Below are 19,577 nucleotides of genomic sequence, written 5' to 3' on the forward strand. Positions count from 1 at the left end.
CCTCTCATTTTCACTCTCACGGTTGGGCAGCCCCACACCACCAAACTCTCACTTTCTCTCTTTCTCTCAAGATCCGTTTTCCTCAACCCATTCTTCAAATCCGTTTTCACTTTTTTAATTTTTTCTTCTCCATTTTGTGCCTTGGTTGTGTGTTCCTTGTGCGGTGGTGGTGCGGTGTTGGTCCGGTGGTGCAGTGATGGTTCGTTAATGGTGCTTTGGTGGTGCTTCGGTGTCTACTGTGTAGTTTCCTCTAGGAGAGGTTGGTTCAAACTAAATTTATTTCATTTGAATTTACTGGAATATAATCTGTGTGTTGTATGTTTGGCCTTTGTTTTGTGGTGGCTGCGTTTTCTGTATTTTCTATGTGTGCAGAGGAAGAAGATGACCGCCCAAGCTCAACAAATATGGCACATCTGTTTCTCCTTCAACGGAGGTCGATATCCGTCTACGGATATTGACATCTATTTAATATTTCAGCGTATACCCACATCCGTTACAGTCTTAGCCTTATATATATTAAAAAACATGTGAAGCTCGCGGACCACCTTCAACCACCACCACCAGACAGAGCTCTCTCAGCAAACAAAAATTAAAGGGAGAAGAAGATTGAGCGGAAGCAGCAACAATGACATCAGCGACAGGGGTCAACGGAGACTGTTGGTTCAATATGGGTAGGGTGGTTTGGGTCAATATTTTGTTGTGATGTTTTGTTTGAACCCCAACTCACTCTTTTAAAAGAAAAAACACTTGGGTTGAGTACCACTGGGAAAATAAGAAAAGAAAGAAGATCAAGGTTTCACTCTCTCAGGTTGGATCACACAGACTAGAGTCTTCTTCTCATTGATGCTACTGAATGGTTTCAGATGTGCGCCATTGCTACTCCTTCGTTTCACATAGGTGGACTGTTGCTCTTTCGTTTCACACAAGTGGACTGCTGCTCTTTCGTTTCACATGGGTGTTGCACTACCACTCTTTGTAACTTCTTCCATGACTGAAGCGAAAGTAGTGGACTGTTTGGAGAGGTGCATTGACACAGTGGTAGGATCATTAATGAAAGTATTGGTTGTTGGGTAATAAAATAAAAACAGAAATTAAATATTACTGAAGGATAAAAAAAGAATGAGGAGGTATAAGGAGCAGGACGTGGTGGTGGAGGAAGTAACCCTCAAAATCAAGATAGAGTGAAGGTTGAGACAAACCAAAAATCAAGATAGACTGAAGGTCGAGACATGCCAAAAATCAAGATGGACTGAGACAGACCAAAAATCAAGATGGGCTGAAGGTCGAGACATGCCAAAAATCAAGATGAACGGATGATCCAGAAAGGTTGAGATGGGCTAGCTCGACTAAAGGTTGTCCATAATCGATTTGGCTCAAGATCTAGACTGGCCTATTTAGACTGAAGGTATAGACGAGCCAACCTAAATTGAAGGTCTAATAATATATTTTAAAAAATAATAGTTTTTATGTTTTAAAAGAAAGCATATAAGGGTGATGCTCTCTCGACCACCACTCCTTACTCCCTCCACCTCTCCAATTTATCATATTTCCAAAACTATCCTTATGTCTTAACTATTCTACTTTTTACCTTTTGGGATTTTTTAACATATTTTAAAACCCTAATTTACCTCTCACTTTCACTCCCGTGACAACTGCACCCCACCACCACACTACATCTTTCACTCTTCTTCTCTTCCCATCTCTGTTCAAGGTTTTCTTCTTCCTTCTCTTTCTTTTTCTTTCAACCTTCTCTTCTCCACTTCCCTGCCCCTTTGCTTCCTTCCATTGCTGGTGTTGATTCCTGGTGTGGAGAAGCGTAGAGGAGGAGTGTAGATCTAGCGGTGGATCTGGTTTTTCATCTTCATCCCAAGTTAGTTTAAATCTGTATATCTGTTTATTATGTGTTGTTGTTGTGCTTGGTTTTTATTATGTGTTGTTGTTGTGCTTGGTTGTCTCTCAGAGCCGCGAAGGCCAAAACGGATGTGAGATATCCGTTTGGCCTTCAACGGGTGTCCGACATCCGTCGACGGATGTCATCCTTCAGCGGATGTCAACATCTGTTTAAGGTTAAACGGATGTCGACATCCGTTTCACCTTAAACGAATGTTGACATCTGCTGAAGGATGACATCCATTTAAAGTTTAAATCTTTATTTTAGGATTTATTTGATTACGCACCTGGACGAAACACCACTGCAACCTTCGAGCCACACCAAGACCGGCTCCTGGCACTGGATCAATTCCTTCCACCACTACCAACCTTTGCAACCTCCCACGCACACCACGTAATGAAATTCTACCGCAGTCTCACACAGCACAACGAATGAGAGGAAGAAGTTCAACGTTAAAAGAGAAAGAAGAGATTGTGTGTTTGCCAATGCATGTAGGATACCAGGTATATGTCACCGAAATGGGTTGGGAATGGGTAAAAATTCAAAAATATTAATCCTAAAAATAAAATTTTACTGAAGGATAAAACAGTAATGGAGAGGTGGAGAGAGTAAGGGTGGTGGTGTAGGGAGCAACACCCATCATATAATCAAGAACATATATCAGAACTTCACAATGCACAACAAAACCGTAATAGAAAAGTGATAAATGCCATAGATTGAACTTGCGTTACGTGAGTTCTCTTCTCTATTCCTTTCGGATTTCTCTTACTTTCTCTCTTCACATTCCATAAACTCCCTAACTTTCTCCTCTTCCTCTTACTTTCTTTTTGAAATTCTAGAAACTCTCTAACTTTCTCTTCTCCTATTTTTTCGAATTCACACCCAATGCTACACTGATCACACTTTTATATATATATATATATATATATATATATATATATATATATATATATATATATATATATATATATATATATATATATATATATATATATATATATATATATATATATATATATATCATATCCAAACCTTCCGCTCTTGAACCTGCCCTTACTAACAGCTCGCTAACAGATTCTGCAAAGCTGTTTTTATAGTTTGCCTCCTGGTATAATAAGAATGGAGAGAATGTTTATTTAAAACTGATGCACGTAATCAGGGAGTTTCACGAGTGAAACTAGAATATAATGAAAAGTCAAATTGTGTCTTAAATTCCTTTTTTTTATATCAACTTTGAAATGTGAAATTGTGTCTTAATATTTTATTACTATTTTTTAACTTAATTATTATACTTTTTATTCTCCTTACATTTTTCTTTTTTCAAATTTTATTTTTTCTCTTTTTATTTATTTATTGTTATTATATTTTTTAAAAAAACTATATATATATATATATATATATTCTTATTTTAAAAAAAATATTTTATATTTATTCGGACAAAATCTCTTTACACTTATCAAAGTTCATAAACTTGCATTTCAAGCAATAAACATATATCGAGTTAAAAAAGTTAGATTTGAAAAAAAGATAAATATAAGATGTGTAAATATATCAATTTATATAAATATAGAAACCCTTAAATATATAAATAAATTTATAGTATAGATAAATACACCAATACTTTTGTACGAAAACATAAAGTTGAATATTTTTAGGAATTCTAATGCTAAAAAATAGGAACTTAGATCACATAAAAAAATATTTGATAAAAAGCTGACCATCTAGAAAACGACTTACCGGTCTAGAAATTATTCTGAACAATAATAACCATTAATGAACAGTTAATTAGAATAATAGCTATTAATTGACAATTACCAGGAATAAAGTCATTTATTGGTAATTAATGAACCACACCTAATGATAAGCTCATTAGTAATTTTTATAGATATATGTCTAACAGAAAAGACAAGTAATTTAACTCTAATTACTAATATTTATTACAAGATTATTACGCAAAGTCACTGACTTAAGCGTCGGAGTGTCTTCTGCAAGCACATTTCCACGCAGTTAGGACAAGGAGAAGAGAGAGAATAGCGCAAGGATGATGTAGTAGACAACTTTTAATGCTTTAGGTTAGGGATCTCATCCCTACCGAAACATTTTGGTGCCCACCGTGGGGCCGAGCAACATCCCCATGGAAGCACAAGGAACTAGACGTGTGCTCAATCTCGACATCGCTACTTCGGATAAATATCAGGTTTTACATCAAAAGCAAAAAAAATCAATAATAACTTCCAAAAGCTTTTGAAGTAATAAAAATAGTTTTTGGAGCGTAATCAAACGAGTTTCGTGAAAATGAAACAATTCTCATTTTATATTTTACAAATCTTATTTTATGACATTATTTTTAAACTAATAAATGACAAGTCACAGCAATCAAAGTCCTAACAAGACTTCATAGTCAAAAGCACAAATCGAATCTTTTTGAGTTAGAGGTTGTGAGTCATACAACAAAACACAGACGCGGTGGCATCAACTTGGAGTACATGTTATATTTTTCAGACATAAATTCTCTATACAATCTACCAATTATTCAAGAATCTAATGAATGAAATTAGTATGTTTCTCTATTTGTTAATTAACGTGATTGCTGCAACATAGCCAAAAAGAATAAGGTAGTAGTAGAAGAAGAAGAAGATCGAGTTATAAGAAGGCAGTGTCAGCGCGAGCATGGTGTAGCAAATGATGGATTGTTCCTGAGTAGCCATTCTTTTCTAGTGGATGAATCCAGTTTGACAGGTGAGAGCGATCATGTAGAAATTGAGCCTTCAAGAAGCCCCTTCTTGTTATCTAGTGTAAAACTGGTCGATGGATATGCTCAGATGCTAGTGAAATCTGAACCAACACAACATTGGGTGAAATGATGAGCTTAATATCGCGAGACACCAACGAAAAACACCAAATTCATTCGTCAAAGTTGAACGAGTGAAAAAGATAACTCATTCTTTTCCTCTTCACTCTTCTCTCATCCGATTCCTATGCTATTGTCAATGATTTTTGTGTAGTAGACACTAAAGGGTCCAGATGGCCCTTCAAGCTATCATTGTAAACCACCTAACACAGTGACGGTGGATGACTTTGTGTTCTCTGGTTTGGTAGCGGGGAACACCACAAACACTTTCAATGCCGCATTAACCTTTGCATTTGTCACTGATTTTTCAGGTGTGAATGGTCTTGGTGTTTCCACCACACGGTTAGCCATAGCAAAAGGTGGATCAATCCCAATGCACACACCTTGGAGCTACTGAACTTTTGACACTGGAGGAAGGTCAAATCACTTGCTGGTTTTATGACACCATTTGCTCTTTATAGGAAGGCACTAAAACCAAGAGATGTTACGGTTTTTCCACAAGGACAACTGCATTGTCAAGTGAATTCTAGAAACGAAAAAGCGATTTCTTTTCTTGCTTTCAGTAGCGCAAACCACGGAGCACAACTATTTGACCTTTTATTGTTTGGTAGCACACACTACCTTCCTTGATGTATGAATCTGCTTCTTAAACAATTACTATAAATGGAAGCAATCAAGCTCAAAAAACGCTTTCTATCTCAAATCTATCTTCACCGTGTTCGCGACAATCAAAGTGGGCACGGTCAAGTGGAGGTTACAACACAAGTCACAAGGCATTAAGCACTAATATCTCGGCCATGAACATCCTAATATGGATTCTTTATATTGGTCTTTAAATGTTCAACCGAAGACCGAACGGTCTCGTCCGACCAGCATTCAGCTTCGTAACCATAAATTATTTTAATATTAATTTGATTGGTTACATTTTTCTCACTGTTCAAAATTCAAGTTGTTATTTTTCTTCAGTGTAGATGCCAAGATCCTGCATACAAACCACTTGGCCAACTTTGAGCAACTGGCTGGTAGGGAACGTTTTTCAACTCCTGACTTACCTTCAACTAGCCGACAGGGAACGTTTTTTAGCCCTTCACAGGTGGTTAGGGAACATTTTTCAACTCCTGACTTACCTTCAACCAATTGACAATGAACGTTTTTCAACTCCTGTTCAACTATTCAAAAGTGGTCAATGAACTTTTTCAACTCCTACCTTACTTGCAACGAGTGGTCAAGGAGGTTCAGAATCTTGGTCAAATGTACAACAACAAACAAAGACACGTGTCAAAGGTAAAATTAATTCGCATCGGAAGCATACTACCTAAAACCCCTTTGCACATTATATCGTGCTCGGGCTTGGGGGGCTTGTGTACTGTAGGACCACCCGGTCAGTCAAAGGATCAGGCGGCTGACCATCCAGTGAAAAAATGACTAACCGGTTTGGAAATTATTCTGAGCAATAATAGCCATTAATGGATAGTTAATTAGAATAATAGTCATTGATTGACAATTAACAGGAATAAAGTCATTTATTGGTAATTAATGAGTCAGACATAATGGTAAGCTCATTAGTAATATTTATAAATATATGGCAAGTAATTTAACTTTAATTACTAATCTTTATTACAAGATTATTACGCAAAGTCACTGACTTGAGCGTCATAGTGTCTTTTGCAGACACCCTCCCTCGCGGCTAGGACAAGGAGAAGAGAGAGAATAACGCAACTAGATGATGGAGCAGACAACTTTGAATGCTTTGGGTTAGGGATCTCAACCCTACCGAAACAGTAACGTTTGTTCAAAGTGGTCCTATCTTCTTTAAAAAGTTTAAAATTATCTCATATGGTGTAAAAATGGTTCAAGTTAGTTATTTTTGCTACGGCGTTAAAAACTCTAATAGTGTAACTTCCTGCTGACCAAAACTAAATGAGTTGTCAACTTCTTCATTATGTGGCATGCTAAGGTCAAATGATGTGTGAATTTTAAAAATAAAAGTTAATGGGGTGGAAAGTTATTCTTAATAGATTATCATTTTTTTCTTATTAAACCCAGAAGTTGCTTGCTCCCAAACTACCACTGAAAACTCCAAACAATACCACCACCAGAAAACCACAAACCGCAATCATCACCCTCCAAACCAAAAAAATTACAAAATCTCAAATCAAAACCCTAGTCCCAAATTACGAATTCAAAACATGTAGAGAAGAATTAAGAACAAAAATTCCAAATAACATAACCCAAATCAAAACACTAATTCCAAATCTCGAAATCAAAACTTGTAGAAAAGAATTAAGAACAGAAACACCAAATAAAAGAACTCAAATCAAAACCTTAACCCCAAATCGTGAGATCAAAACCTGTAGAGAAGAATCAAGAACACAAACCCCAAATAACAGAACACAAACCCCAAATAGCAAAACTCAAATCAATACCCCTAGTCCCAAATCGCGAGATCAAAACTTGTAGACAAGAATCAAGAACAAAAACCCCAACTAACATAACCCAAATCAAAACCCTAGCCCAAATCACAAGATCAAAACCTGTAGAGAAGAAACCCCAAATAACATAACCCAAATAGGTATTAAGCCTTCCTGAAAGTAAAAAGAATGGAGAAAGATCGGTTTATAAAAGATTCTATAACGTTCAAATTAATAAGAAAATTAGATCTTTAATGTGTAAGATAGCAAGTGAGTTTCATGGTATCTTTCATCATGAAATACATGTATATTTATAAGATCTTGGAACTTATGTCATTTATGTGATTTCAATAACAAATATAATGGTTAAAGATGTATTATTAAAAGTCATTTAATGGTTATTTAAAGGATATAATAACATGGTTATTTAGGCGGTATTCTGGCTCAGTAAGAAACATGATTATCAAAGGATGAATGTGAGGGAAACTTAATACTCGATGTTAGTTATTTGGTAGCCAATAGTGATCGTTGGACTTCTCGGTATTCGGTCTGGTAATTCATCCTCCACAGAGTATCTGATGGTCATCATGTCCGTTATTGGCTTCAAATTATCTAGTACTAGATATCCCAAAAAACAATACCATGTTATTGTCTTAAATAACTTATTTAAAGATGATAGTTGTAGAATCAAGAGATTTTCAATCATATACACTATAGCATTATAATTAAAGAAATAAGTAAAAAATAGTTTTGCAGTACGAAATTGTATAAATAATAGATAATAAATTAATAAATGGAAGAAAACACAAAATGAATAGAGTGTATTTTATTTAAAACGATGTTAGCGATATGTAGATTGAATATTGTTAAGAAGTAGACTTTAAGCCTAATTCAACTCCACAAAATTGGCTTGTAAAGTGAGGTTTGCATCCACTTATATACTATAAGTTGGTCTTATCTTTAGTCAATGTAGGACTTCCAACACACACCCCTCACGCTGAGGTATATACATCTTGAGTATGAGACTAGACATTAATGAGTGGTCCGATAGTGGCCCGATAGCGGATAAAACAATATTGTCTACACAAATCTCGCTAGGATAGACTGTAACTTGACTCTCCTACCATGTTAAGAAGTGAACTTTAAGTTTAACTCAACCTCACAAACCCAGTTTGTAAATTGAAGTCTGCACCCACTTATATACTATAAATTAACCTTATTGTAGTCGAACTCCCAACAAATATGACATTTAATATTTGTAAAGATTTTTCGGTCTTCTAAATAATATAATTAATAATTTAAAGTTAGAAAATAAATAATGAAAAATATACAATAAATATTTTGAAAAAAAAAACTCCATAACATTTTTGAAAGAGGAAAGAAACTAACATTTAGATCTAACAGAAAAACAGGAAACAAATACAAAAAATAAGAAACCGTAATCATTCATATTTTACACAAAAAGCCAAAACTAAAAAATATTTAACACAGGAATAATGGAAACCACACACTCAGATCTTATCCATTATATGGAAATTAACGGTGACGAAAGAATCCATTGACAAAAAAATAACCTATTTCAAAGACAAATTATCTTAACCATTCGAATTGAGATCTTATTACTAATCAACAACAAAGTTTTAACAATTTTAAACGTTAACAATGAAAAACAGAAAATAGTCAGATGTTACCCATTATTTTCCATACAAAGCATTCTAACCTTCAAATTCGAAAAAGAAATAAGATATTCTTGCACAGAAGGAGAGAAGAAACAAAATAAAAGAGTATCCAATGAGAAATCAGAACATTGTATTACTATCTACTTTCAGTAACATGTGACTTTCGAGATCACGTGACAAGTTGATACTACTTGCAATGTCATTTTTAAATTGCTTATATTATTTCATATATTTTTCATATTTTCGATGACACCCAATATGTTTCTCTCTTTTGTTTCTTCACCTTTCAAGCTTTTCTATGTGATAAATCATTAGCTTAAGCATCTTTGTATTCGCATTACATGTAATAATTATTTTTGTGTTTACACGTAGGATACCTTTCCTTGTCTTCACATTCCTTGAAACCCATTTTATAAAGTTTAGATTGAAATTATACACTTATAAACAAAGTCAATTTCTCTTATAAAACTTCCACGTAAATGAATGAAATACAATTGATATGTTATCTTCTTCAAATGTGAAACTTTTATATTTATTTCGTTTTCTCCTCAAACTAATTTTAAAAATTTTGTTCACTAAATTAAATTTTTATATATTTCGTCTCTTCATTTATGAAAATAATATAAAACATTATTATCAGCAAACGATACGTGGAGTGTTTTTCAGGTAACAAATGAAATTTTAGAATAGACTATAATATAACCTTCTGCATTAGGAAAAATATTTTATACAACTTTTATAAAATATAAGGATAAAATAGATATAAATTTAGTTTAAGGACAACAACTATTTTAAAATAGTTCAAGAATAAAAAAAATATATTAAATTTTATTTATTTTTATCTCATAGAGCGTCTTCAAACAAATCGACTTATATTTTGGAAATCTATTAAAGGATAAGTGCTCTTTTCCTTTCTTATTCTACTCCATCTCCACTTTCATTGTAACTTTATTAATATTTTTGCTCATGTCCTTCATTAGCATTCCAACCTTTTATATTATCTTCTAAGAAAAATGACTTTATGTTTTTGCTCATGTCCTTCATTAGTATTGTAAGCATTATATTATCTTCTATGAAAAATGACTTTGTAAGTTGATATATTTATATCACCTTATTATCAAATATCAAAATAAATGAAAAACATGTCTATTTTATATCATTTCGGTTTATATGTATTTTAATTTTTTATCAATAGAAAAGAATAATAATTTTGGCGTATTACTATATAAAAAAAGTTTCGTATGGTAGGAATTGGTTTCTGTTAAATAATTTAAGAGTGAATATACTAGGGTCAAAATGTGCTATGCAAACTTTGTTGGGCCAAAATAAATGGGCTTTTATTGGATTAACTTTTGGAGAAATTTGGGTTCCCTTGAGCATCTCAGTATCAACCAAAGAAGAAAGCATTGCATTTCCATCATGCCTATCAAATAATAATAATAATAATAATAATAATAATAATAATAATAATAATAATAATAGTAATTTAGTAACAAAGGACTCCAAAAATCAAAGGTTGTAAGAAAGTAACTGTTCTAATTTGTAAAACAAATTAAGAAAAGAAATTTTGAAGTAATCTGAGTTTCTGCGAATCAATCAGGCCAAGGCTGAAGGGTTAAAGTTGGAATTGGTCATAAGCTGCAACGATCTGAAATTAACCATTCTCCTTTGCACTTCCAACATTTTATCAACTTCTGCTCTGTTCTTTTCAATCTCAACTATCAAAAAAGGAATTCAACTTTTACAAAAGCTGTCACAAATACAAAAATAACCCTCTACTTAATTAAATGTTCAAATTTTAGATTATATTCTGATTCTAATATGTTTATGACATTGTTACCTTCTTGAAGAATTCTTTGCTTTTCACGAGCAGCCAAATGAAATTTCAAAGTATGATGCTCAATTTCCAACGACAGATGCTTCTTTCGTTGCTCTGCAATTTGTCCGTGGAGAACTTCTTTCTTCCTCTGCACACCCAACACTCTATTCTAAGCTTTTACTATGGCTATAGTACAACATTTTATTCCTCTCAAGTAAGCTTTTTTGGAATATATATATATATATATATATATATATATATTAAAAATAACATGACATTTTTATAATTAAAAAAAATTACAAACTACTCCAAAACTGATATTCTCCGATGTCTATTCTCAAAAGGGTTTATAGAATTTCGTCGACAAACATGACTTGGTACAAAGGACAACAGATTATGTAAATTTAGTGCCCTAATTTTTCATTATCGATATTTGTTCTTGGTTAGATATTCGTTTTGAGGAAAGGAAAATCATTTTATATCCAACAACTACGCAAATAAACATTGATTGTTTTTGCATGAACAGGGTAAATATATAAAATTGATTGTTTCAATGAACGGTCTTAATCACCTCGTACGCTTTCAATTCGTTTTCTAACTCATCGATGTATGCAAGTTTCTTCAATCTCGATCTTCGTGCAGCATGTCGGTTTGAGACGATTCTAATCACCACAAAAGAAAAATTATACAAAACTAAAAACATATTTTCATATCTTTATTATAACTATACAAAAATCAAAGAATTAAGACTAAAGTTAGAGATCAAAATATATTTTTCCATAAAGAGGATTTAAATCACAAAGGTTTAATGATTTTTTTCTTTAATTATACATAAACATTTCATCATTATATATGCAAGCATGTAAAAACAGCATATACATACCTTTTAAACTTATTTGTCATTTCTTGCTCAATGTTTGCTTGGACTTCATTGGAAGTGTTGTGATCTCCATTAGGGTTTTCCTCTGTAAGAATGTGATCATTTTCTGGAATGGTGGCAAGCTTATGGAGTGGATTGGAAGGTTTTTGCCATGGTTGAGCTCTTAGAGGAATAGGCTTAATTAAAGTGGGTATCTTTGACCATGTCTTTTCTTCTACTGGGTTCCCTCTAATCTTAACTTCTCCCATTTTCCTCTGTTCTTTTGTCTCTCTGCAAAACAAGGAGTTATCAAATTTAAGCATAGATTTGCATAAAACACAAATATCTTTGCTAGAAAATATGTTATAAATATGTGCATCATCATATTAGAGAAAGTAGAAAACCCACATATAGCATTTTATTATTATTTTTGTATGGACAGAATATATTTTTTGTTGCATTAATAATATGTCAAATTGAGAGAAGGTAAAGAGGAAAACTACATGCATGTAAAAGGAATAGTGTGAAAAATGTTAATGACAAAACATAAAGCTTATGAATATAGGATTTAATGATCTGGTAAAATGAATGTTTTTTTTATCTCTTTTTCAACACAAAGAAGATACACGTGTATTTACCAAATATACCTTCTAGAAAGAGGCTTTCTTCCTTAAATACGTGGGAAGAACATGGTATGTTTAGTTGTTGGATTAGTATAGTTTTGCTAATTCATGTAATGATTGGTGTATTGTTGTCACATGAACCAGGTAACTTGGCGATTAATTAAGATTCCAAAACATTTTTGGGAAAAAATGAATATATTTTAATAAGATATGAATAGATCATTTGCCCCTGATGTGTTTCAGCAAACTACAGTGTCTAACATTAACTTTTGATTTCGATGTTCAAAAATTAAGATGATAAATGTATGTTTGCATTTAGTTCTTGATTAGTATCGTTCTTTTATTCATCTCTAAACTACAACTAATTAAGACGTGTAGTTAAAACAAAAATGGTATTAATTTTTAAACAAAAATGGAAGGCTGGTGTATTAAAATAAATCTAATCAAAACTTACGTAAATTTTAACCGAGCATTTAAACTAATATAGTGTGTTCTATTTTGCTTTTATATTTTTATTTTGTTTGAAAAAAAATCACAATTATATTTTTGCATAGAGAGAGAAAGAGAAGGAGTGTGCATGGAAAGAAGTATATCAATTTATAAAAATTATATATTTACACTTTAGTTTGATAGTATGTTGTTTATTTTCAAACAAATATTGTTATAGTTTAAAAAATAAGGAAATGTATAAAGGTAAATAAAGAAATAATTCAACCAGCTATTAATTAATTAACTTTATAAAAAATTGTCACCAGTGTATTATGCTTACTTTTGAAAATTGTTGAGTTTCGCATTCTTTACTTTGTAATTATTCGGTGAGCATGTCAAATTAATTCAGTTTTTATTTATATTTTTCTTAAATGCGCGTTCATTCGAATTAAGTTTTGGTATCATACGTATACATTTTACTTTTATATTAAACGTCTAATCCTCTTTCATTAAAGGTTTTTTTAATGATTTTGTAATATTAATGGAAAATACATCAATTCGCATAACTTATATCCTACTACAACGAATTAAATATTATAAAAGTGCAGTGAAAATTTTGTAAATAAGAGAAGCCTTTTTAAGTTTGTCTCTTTTTAATAATCACTGTAAAAAAATCTCATTTTTATCAAATCTTTTGAGATAAAAATAAATATATATTGCATCCCTCCTGGTCAGACGTAAATGAGACTTTTTTACATCTAATAACGAAAGATCGTATACAAAAAAAAATCTCATTTATGTTTGATCATAAGAGCTAATATGTAAATTTATATCTTGATTACAAATGATCTAACATAATATATTAAGTGCAAATTTTATTTTCCATTTCTTCTTTTTCAAATCTTTTCTTTAATGATGACCATGAGTTTGTGGGAGACTTCATTGATGATCAAAAAGACTATTTTTTTTTATCTTTTATATGTGATTTTTTCGTGTTGTGCACTGAGGTTAATTGACTAAACTTTTACTTTGCTTATATTAAATTTTTGATTGTTTTGGAGAAAATCAACAATGTCTCTGTTTGTTGTTGATGAGTTTCTCATGGTGATTGTTTTGTGGTGATTACTTTGATTGCATTGAAGTTTTTGTAGATTAAGTGTGTCATTAAGATATGTATTTTATATCTTATTGATTATTTTTAGAATCTTAATAACGAAAATGTATAAATATCTCCATTATATTTATCTTTTTTTGTCTATTATTGTCGTTTGTGTTTAATGTATATAGAACAAAATCATTATAATTATTATTGTTTTTTCATGTTTAACTTTAAAGTCAAAACCAATTATTTTAATTTTTTTTAACATAAAAAAAGTTCAACCTAAACCTATTGTCCGATACTATAAAGTTGGATCTAAATTTACATAAAAAGTCAGAAATACATAAGTAAAAAAAACTTTTTTTATTTTAACGTAAATTGTAATAAATATCTTATATTTCATAAAACATTTATAACGTTTGTATTAATTTTCGTTGGCCACAAAATCAAAGTGTAATGTAAAATTAATTACATTTATGTACTTAAATATTAATATAAATTGCAATTAACATAAATTTTGTCTTGAAATATATATAAAATATGGATTGTAACATGCATATTAATAATGTAGCAAAAGTAATTTATTTTACTAAACTATCTTTCAAGAGAATTTATTAATATTTAAATTTAATTAATTATTTGGTCAGGATTTACGTAAAAATAATTTAAGTCTTAACTTTTAAAAAATCAATATAATTAGGATTTTCTCTTGATACTATGACAAGTACGGTATATTATGTGTCAATTGGTAGGTTTTTTATTTATTTAATATATTTCTAAATTTTTTATTTGTTTCTTATTAGTTTTTTTATCCACGTCATGTCATATGACTAGTTGTTTCTGGACACGTCGGAAACGAAACTTGCAACTCTGTTACATGACACGTTGGGACACGTCGGAGAAGATGCTAATGGGAACGCGAGAAGAAAGGAAGAGAAGAAAGTAGCACATTTCAATATTAAACATCCGATCAAAGGAGGAGAAAGTACATTCTGGAAACGCAGAACCTCTAACCAAACTACATTTCAATTTCAACTTTTAAATGCCTTTTCAATGTATTTTAATTAAACCATTTTTTTAAAACATCTTTTAAACACTTTTTTCACATGATGAAACCATACGCTTATAAATACTTAGCTTATTTGAATTTACATCAAGAAAATCGAATGTCAGTCAATAACCGAGCACGGTAGAGAGAGAACTCTATTGAAGTTGGACGAACGCTATTTTCATCAAGATAGATTATAGAAAGAAAAGAGAATGAGCGCTTGGTGTAAGACCGAGCACTACTCAGTACGAGCGTTTGGTGTAAGACCGAGCACTACTAAACTTATAGTAGAAGGCTTGATAAATATAATAAGATACCACTAAGAGTAGTGTTTAAGAACAAACGAAAATATACAAATACATATATATATACTTAAGTTTATAACCGAATACCAAGAAGCAACTATGTTTGGCCGAACGCTCATGCATAGTATTTCGAAACGAAGACGTTCGTCCTCAACTAGGATTCTTCCCAAATGAAAGAATCCGATTCCAACCAAGTTCACTAGAAAAACCGAACGGTTAAGGACCGCTCAGTGACGAACGTACACTTTCATAGGGGAAATTTCATACTAGAATTATTTATATTCAAGTCATTTCTCAACATATATCTTCATAATTTCATACACTCATCTCATAGTCAATTTCCATACTTCATACAATCCAAATATAGCAACCATCATATATCATATTAATTCAGTCAATTCAACGAACATTCATGCAATACAAGTAACATACAAATTAAATTAATAAGCTTCCCTTACCTCTAGCGTGACTGAACGTTCACTGAGGCAGAAATACGGTTCACCCTACTATAAGTCCTTCTACCCTCAACGCTCAACAATTCTCCAAAACTAAACCACACAAAAGACCAACAATGGCTCAGAACGAGATGAACTCAGGCAACCAGAATATTGGTTTACATGTGCCAGAAAACGAACGGCTAAAGGAGAAGAAGAACTTACCAGTTTAGAACCCGAAACCGATCGGTTCAAATTGAAGCTCTTGACGCCGGAAGTGCTTCTACGGTGTCTGAATGGAGATCGGAGAAGAGAAAGTGTGAGATTTCCTAGAAAGAAGATGAAGGAGATTTAGAGAGAAGGAGGAGAAAATGAGATTTTCAGAATCTGGGGAAGAAGGGTGCATGCAGAGAGTGTGACGTGAATTTCTGAAAATCAAGTTTTCTTTCCCACGTCAAAACGAGCGTCCGCTCATCTGCCAACACCTGCCTTCCACCAGTTGAGTGTCGAGCCCCCCTTTTGACACGTGAAACCCACTAAAGCGAATCCTGAGTGAATTTTTAATGGTCTTGACAACGAGTAATTCCAATTTTTATTCAAAATTAAGATACCAAAATCATATTTAATTTTTTTTTATTTTAAATAAATAAAGTATTAGAAAATTTAGGATTTTTTTTCAATGAAATTATTAATATTTATATAAATGAATATTTAAATAATGTTTTATTATCTTTTATTTTTTTAATTTAAATTTAAATATAATTTTTTATGTAATTATATAATTATTGTTATATTATAATTTTTTATTTGAATAATATATTTTTATTTTATTTTATTTTAAAATTACAAATATCAAATATACTTCTTTTAATATATTTTTTAAAATAAAAAAATTAAAATATTAAGAAATATAAAAAAAATTACTAATTTTAAAAATAAATTTTTTTATAATAATCATACTCAAATTAAAAAATAATAAAATTTGATAATTTAATATTACTTTTTTAAAATATAATATATTATGCTATAATTAATTTTTAATTTGTGATATTTTTATTTTTCATATTCAAATAATTTAAAAAAATTAATTTATTTTATTTGTCTATTAAATATTAAATTTTTTAGGTTTACTTTATTTTCTTATAGGAGAAGAGATGTTTCAAAGTAAAAAATAATCTCTTAGAGGGTGGAAATAATATAATTCAATGCAATTTGTCTTATATATTGTAATGTTTATGTCCTATATTTTTCCATTTTAATCATATTCATGTATACATGTCATGTTCGAGTTTGTGCTTTATAGTACATGGTACTGTCAAGTGATAGTGGCAATGTCACGTGTCAACGTCAATTTGAATGTTATTGTATTTTGTATAACAAATTATTATTTAACACGTTTTGAATTAAATACTCTTATTGATATGTTGATCTCACAACTAAATTATGTATGTGAATTATAACATTTCTGAATTGAGTTTTGAAAATGATTTAGAAAAGTAGAATAAATTTTTATATCTTTCCTTATGATAGCTTATAAAATTGATATATAAGTTTAAACATGCATACTTTAAACTTAACTAATCTTTAACTAATCAAGGTTGATTTGAAATGACTAAAGAATTATACTTGGGTAAATTATGATTGATTTATAATTTTATTTAAATAAGTTATATCATATAAAAAAATTTATTGAGGTTGATGAAATTTGTATCTTATACAAAAATGATTATTAAGATCAATGAGAATTGTATGGATTTAAGGTCATACATTTGGGATGGTGTGTGAACTATTATTTGAGTTGTTGATTATGTACTTACACATATGTTATAGTAGAGATTTCCTAGCTTTACTAATGGTCTTAAGACACATTAACTAAGATTTCAGGTGGTGAGATGTTTAGGGAGAAGTTCTATCACATCATAACATGTGTAAATGTTTGACCTAGGTTGTGATGAACTTATCCTTATTTCATGTGGATTTGCTTGTAAATCCACATCTTGGATTGGGTCAAAAGTTAGTTTTTGGTAGGATGTAGTTTCGAAAAGAGTGAGTCAATATTTCGCTTGTTGAAATCTTTGATGAAAAAAAATCCATGTGTTGTCTTATGATTTTTGAATATCGGTGTTTTGATAGAATTGAATTAGTTTTTGTTATCTAATTTCAGTGTTTCCTTATACATATTTTTTAAAGTAAAACGTTATTTCAATAACTTACCCTTGCATGTGTTGTTGTTAGGAGTCACGCAATAGGAAAAATGAAAATAATTTCATCAATACTCAAGGGGAATCCATTACCAACACCAAATCAACCAGGCTAAACCTCACCACACATATCAACAAAGTCATTACACAAAAAAATGATGAGCAACACTAACCTCTTTCTAAAAAGAAATGCAAATGATGACATACCTTTAGCCATGACCCAAGCACATTCAAGAAGAGCTAAAGTGATTTATGCAAGGTGAAGCAAAATTATTTCTCTTAGGTCATCATGGAGTATTTCTAGACCTTCTATTAAGGGTCGGGTAATGTAGGATTGTGATAACGATTGATTTTACATGTTTTTATGTTTTCATGAATAAATGAACTCTTTCATAACTTTTACCTTGTTTTGTCCCCAAGTTTAATGAGTTTTTATGATTTCTTGTGTTTTAGTTAATATATGCTTATTTTACCTCTAATCTCTCTTTGAGTGTGTGAAATAAGGAAATAGGTAGTAATTATAGAACTCAATGAAGCATGATTGGAGAAAAAAAAATGATTTTAAGACAAATACGCACTTTAACGGTTCTAGAAATAACCTAGGGCTGCAAACATGAAGAGAAGAATCACATGTAGGTATATATTGGCATGGACCACCCTCGAATGACCAGAAAATCACCATTGCGCTAAGCTGACTCGTTGGGCGAGCTAACTGCTCGCTGACAAGTTTGACAACCTAAACCTGCAATATTGGAGTCCTTAAGCAAAAAATGGTTCAGCCAGCAAGTTACAAGTCAGGGAGCATCGAGTTTTAGGCCTGTGCAAGAATGAAACTGTGTGGCAAGTCTATCAGCCTTGATACACAAAAGTGGGTATTTAATCATGTTTTCACGAGGATTTTGGATATTCCTCATTTCTACACGAACATAATCACCTAGGGTGCTTGGGAGAGGCTTTTAGAGGCTATTTGGAGTATTAGGAAGCTCTCCCTCTCCTCCTTAGGTTTCCTCCTTCATCCATGGTGGTTTTCCCTTTTGGGGTTGAGGAGGAAGATGGGTTGCAGATTGGAGGTGGAAATGTGAAGGAAAGGCGCCATTGAAGCTTGTAGTAGCTGCTATGTGCCTTGAGAAAAGACCTTCATCTTCTTTATGGTTTCAATTTCTTCTCTACCTCTTCAATTTATTGAACCCTAAGTTCTTCACCATCGAAGACTAATCCTATTTGTTGAGATTAGTTGTAAAACTTGGAACTCTTGTGTAATTTATTGTTATTAATGATATATGCCTTTCCAGTTCATTTTAGTATTCAATGTCCATACTTAATGCTTGATGTGGATTGTTCTCATGCTTCATTTGTGATTTGTGAGGTGTTGGGAAATATCTTTAGAATCTAGACCTAAAATTGAATGCCTAATGGATGTTTGTATCTTTGAATAGAACTTGCTTTATTAGTAATCTTAAACTCTTGAACTTTATGCATGGTTGCTTATTAAGGATTCAAGGGATTCAAACTTGATAAGTTATCATAGGCTTAAAGTGATTAGAGATAGGATTTGAGTATGCTTATGAGTTGATTTTGGCATGAATAGGAATTAAGATGTTTGTCAATGCATGAGAATGAAATGTTTGAACTCTAGTCTCAACAAATTGTAAATACTCTATGTTACATTTCCTTCCAAACCATCTGTTTGATAAAAATATCAAAAAGGTTTTCTTATGTTTTTTGAACTTTCAGATCCAATTAAGTTAGATTGCAAGAGTTATTGAGTGTTGCAAAAGTACCTTGGGAGAAAACGATATTTATCACTTGTTACATTACGGTCGGTGCACTTGTCATTGGTTTAACAACTATCAAATTTTTATCAACATAAACTCTCATCTGAGATTACCATTAATTGGTTTGTTGAGAGAAAGGTGTGATTAATTTCA

The 19,577-nt window shown here is 31.5% G+C and overlaps 1 protein-coding gene across 1 annotated transcript; it reads right to left on the bottom strand.

The window, feature by feature from the left end:
* Positions 1-10,428: 10,428 nt before the first annotated feature.
* Positions 10,429-11,779, bottom strand: LOC108336685 (basic leucine zipper 34). Its single transcript, XM_017573151.1, has 4 exons — positions 11,535-11,779; positions 11,223-11,313; positions 10,673-10,799; positions 10,429-10,550 (listed from the first exon to the last, which is right to left on the bottom strand). The coding sequence occupies exons 1-4, from the start codon at positions 11,777-11,779 to the stop codon at positions 10,429-10,431; spliced, it is 585 nt and encodes a 194-aa protein (XP_017428640.1).
* Positions 11,780-19,577: the final 7,798 nt, after the last annotated feature.

Source organism: Vigna angularis, chromosome 7, assembly GCF_016808095.1.
Source record: "Vigna angularis cultivar LongXiaoDou No.4 chromosome 7, ASM1680809v1, whole genome shotgun sequence".
In the NCBI taxonomy this organism is placed as follows: Eukaryota; Viridiplantae; Streptophyta; class Magnoliopsida; order Fabales; family Fabaceae; genus Vigna; species Vigna angularis.

Bases quoted from the DNA above. Each gene is read 5' to 3' on its own strand.
- LOC108336685 (XM_017573151.1), bottom strand. From the start codon at position 11,779: ATGGGAGAAGTTAAGATTAGAGGGAACCCAGTAGAAGAAAAGACATGG. The intron at 11,314-11,534 runs GTATGTATATGC...TGTGGTGATTAG, and splicing joins ATGACAAATAAGTTTAAAAG to AATCGTCTCAAACCGACATG. The intron at 10,551-10,672 runs GTAACAATGTCA...CTTTTTTGATAG, and splicing joins GCAAAGAATTCTTCAAGAAG to TTGAGATTGAAAAGAACAGA.